The sequence below is a fragment of the Nestor notabilis genome, unplaced genomic scaffold (genome assembly GCF_000696875.1).
Source record: "Nestor notabilis isolate BGI_N333 unplaced genomic scaffold, ASM69687v1 scaffold34789, whole genome shotgun sequence".
In the NCBI taxonomy this organism is placed as follows: domain Eukaryota; kingdom Metazoa; phylum Chordata; class Aves; order Psittaciformes; family Psittacidae; genus Nestor; species Nestor notabilis.
Genome location: NW_009944745.1, coordinates 1 through 2,950, shown reverse-complemented (window position 1 = coordinate 2,950; position 2,950 = coordinate 1). Strand labels below are relative to the sequence as shown.

Here is a 2,950-nt window from a genome sequence, read left to right as displayed (position 1 = left end):
CAGCAGGAAAGCACTGAGGTTAGAAGGAATTAACAGCAGTAGCAGTAACTCCTTGTGCAGACAAGACAGATAGAACATACAGACCCAGACAGAATGATCATTTTTTTAAGAATATATGCAGTGTCATTTATAAGCTTCCAGTCTAAGCATCACATTGTACTTTTTCTTTCAGTTTACATTTGCCAAAATGTGGCTGCTGTATGCCCAGTTTGAAATACGCCAGAAAAATCTTCCACTTGCCAGAAGAGCTTTGGTAAGCTTTTGTTAAGTCCATAATAGACTTCACTAACTAACAGTACCAAGGGAATGGGATTAAAAGATCTTAAATTGTCCTTTATAAGGTGCTGGTTTAATCCACTTAAATAGAGCATCTGAGAAGCCTGCAGGGACCAGTGTTCACTGTCATGTATGATTTAAAAAGAAGCGTATCTTGGTATGATGATTAGCCATGGGGAGCCTGAGTGCAGCTTTCTGGTTTCAGCTGACACAACACACATCTGAATGCAGGAGCACCCAAATCAGCTTAGTGCACTTGGAAATGTTTAACTGCTGCTGGTTTGTTTCAGTGACACTTGCACTAACAATAATATTTTAAAAAGCATTTGAAATAAACAGGAGAATCATAGAATGGTTTGGGTTGGAAAGGACCTTAAAATCATCTAGTTCCAAGCCCCTGCCATGAGCAGGGACAGCTTGCACTAAACCATGTCACCCAAGGCTCTGTCCAACCTGGCCTTGAACACCGCCAGGGTTGGAGCATTCACAACTTCCTTGGGCAACCCATTCCAGTGCCTCAGCACCCTCACTGTGAAGAACTTCTTCCTTATATCTAACCTGATTCCTGGAAATGAAGATCCACTGAATAGAACACTGCTACTGAATAGAACAGCTACAAGGTTGCTGATAAAAGCCATCACAGGGACTTTGGGCAGGCTCAAGATCTTCTGTGCAAATTCACTATGTGAATGTCAGCATGTCGGAGAACAGTGGAGTACATTTTGGCAGCAAAACCTTTTGCAATGAAACTTTCCCTTCGGTTCAGACATTCTAAATAAGCTCAGTGATGGCATTAGGAATTCTGAGAGGAAGCCGGTGTTGGTAGTAGTTTGGGTGATTTGATTTTGAAGAGGAAGCTGATGGGTTTCTACCAAACTCATGACACAGTAGTGGCAAGAGCATAAATGAGTGCCCTTCTGTAGCTGACACTGGACCAGTCTGCCCCAGTGTGGTAGTTAAGCCTCTTGAGACGGACCTTTCTGCCTTACCCTCTGCCTTGTTTTCATGTCTGCTGCAGATGGTGTGTGGATTCTTTGTTTTCCCAGTGACTCGAAGCATGAGGCTTACCACGTACCAGTCTCAAATATTGCCCATTCTTAACTGGCTTTAAAAGATTCCCAGATTAAGAATCAGAAACTGCTTCCTCCCAGCTTGGCACCATGGCTTAGGACACATAAGTTTCTTCAGATGCTGAAGCATACCAAAAAGGAAGTATTTTTTGAAAACATGATTCTCCATCTATCCATTACCATAAGTGAGCAGGCAGGGAGTGTGGACAGTGCTCTGTGATGGTGAATAGCCGTGGTGGTCCAGGAGACAGTTCCTTGTGTTACAGTTTGTTTTGTAATATACTTGGGAACTGGTGCAGCCTGGTACTATGTTTGTTTTAGCTTTTGATGCAAGATGAAGTGTTTGTTTGATGAGCTGGGGTGAGTGTCAATGAATACATTGTGGGCAGTCGTGTTATGTACAAGTGTAGCAAGTTAGAAGATTTTCTGCTTTCAGAGTTGCTGTTGATGTTTATGGAGGCACACTCATTTTGCAGACATTGGTTGGATTCAGACTGGCCCTGGCCAGAGACTTAAAACCCAAACTCTGCTCAAAAGTGAATTTCAGTTCAAATACTGGAGGGCAAAGAGACACTGAGAAAAGAGAGTGGGGTTTTCCTCTTTGCCAGGTCTTTAAGTGGGTTTTTCTTCCCAGGGCACATCCATTGGTAAATGTCCGAAGAACAAACTGTTCAAAGGGTACATTGAACTGGAGTTACAGCTGCGAGAATTCGATCGCTGCCGAAAGCTCTATGAGAAGTTCCTGGAGTTTGCCCCAGAGAACTGCACCTCCTGGATTAAGTTTGCAGAACTGGAGACCATCCTGGGGGACATCGACCGGGCCCGTGCAATATATGAGCTGGCAATTGGCCAGCCCCGGCTGGACATGCCCGAGGTAAGGGGGGGCAGCTGCTCCACACAGGCACCATGTAAAGGTATTTATTACATGTTATGGCTTATTAAATGTAACTCATCTCCTGGCCTGAACAGAGCTGCTCAGAATGCCTTAGCCTGTGTCTCATTAATTTAGCATCTGTGTCTTAGCAGGGTACACAGGACTGAAAACCCCATGATAGAACATGGAGGGGAACTGCCTGCAGGAGCAAGGGCTGTGACCAGGCAGGACCAGATCTTGTGCACATGATCCATTCAGCTCACTGCTGTAAGCCCTTGCTCCTGCAGGCAGTTCCTACTCGCATGTCTGAAACATTTTTTAGAGGGATTTCACATTTGTCCCTGCTCCTGCTCTGTTTTGTTCCTCCCCCATCATCTCAGTGTTCTGTTAACATAACGAGAGACTTCTCTTCCGCAGGTTCTTTGGAAGTCCTACATTGACTTTGAAATTGAGCAAGAGGAGTATGAGAAAACAAGAAGTCTTTACCGCAGGTTACTTCAGCGGACACAGCACGTTAAGGTATGTGTGGGTACCCAGAACACAGATTGGTCTTGAATCTGGCCCATGGTGGATGGAAACCCTTGACTGCTTTGCTTGTCTGGCTTTTCCACAGTTTATTTTTAAATCAGCAGTGAACTAAGCCATGAAGAGGGAACAGCATTTTCTAACTTTCATATGACAACAGGCATCTCTTACATGGAAGAAGCATTTCCAGGCAGCCCTCTTCCTG

General features: G+C 44.6%; 1 protein-coding gene across 1 annotated transcript in view; it reads left to right on the top strand.

The window, feature by feature from the left end:
* The window catches only part of CRNKL1 (crooked neck pre-mRNA splicing factor 1), a gene marked incomplete at its 3' end in the record, with an annotated part of 9,576 nt that extends 6,641 nt beyond the window's left edge, over positions 1 to 2,935 (top strand). Inside the window, exons 9-12 of the mRNA XM_010022540.1 lie at positions 173 to 253; positions 1,981 to 2,220; positions 2,638 to 2,749; positions 2,879 to 2,935. Of these exons, the coding sequence (XP_010020842.1) occupies positions 173 to 253; positions 1,981 to 2,220; positions 2,638 to 2,749; positions 2,879 to 2,935 (490 nt within the window). The remainder of the gene's footprint in view (positions 1 to 172; positions 254 to 1,980; positions 2,221 to 2,637; positions 2,750 to 2,878) is intronic.
* Positions 2,936 to 2,950: the final 15 nt, after the last annotated feature.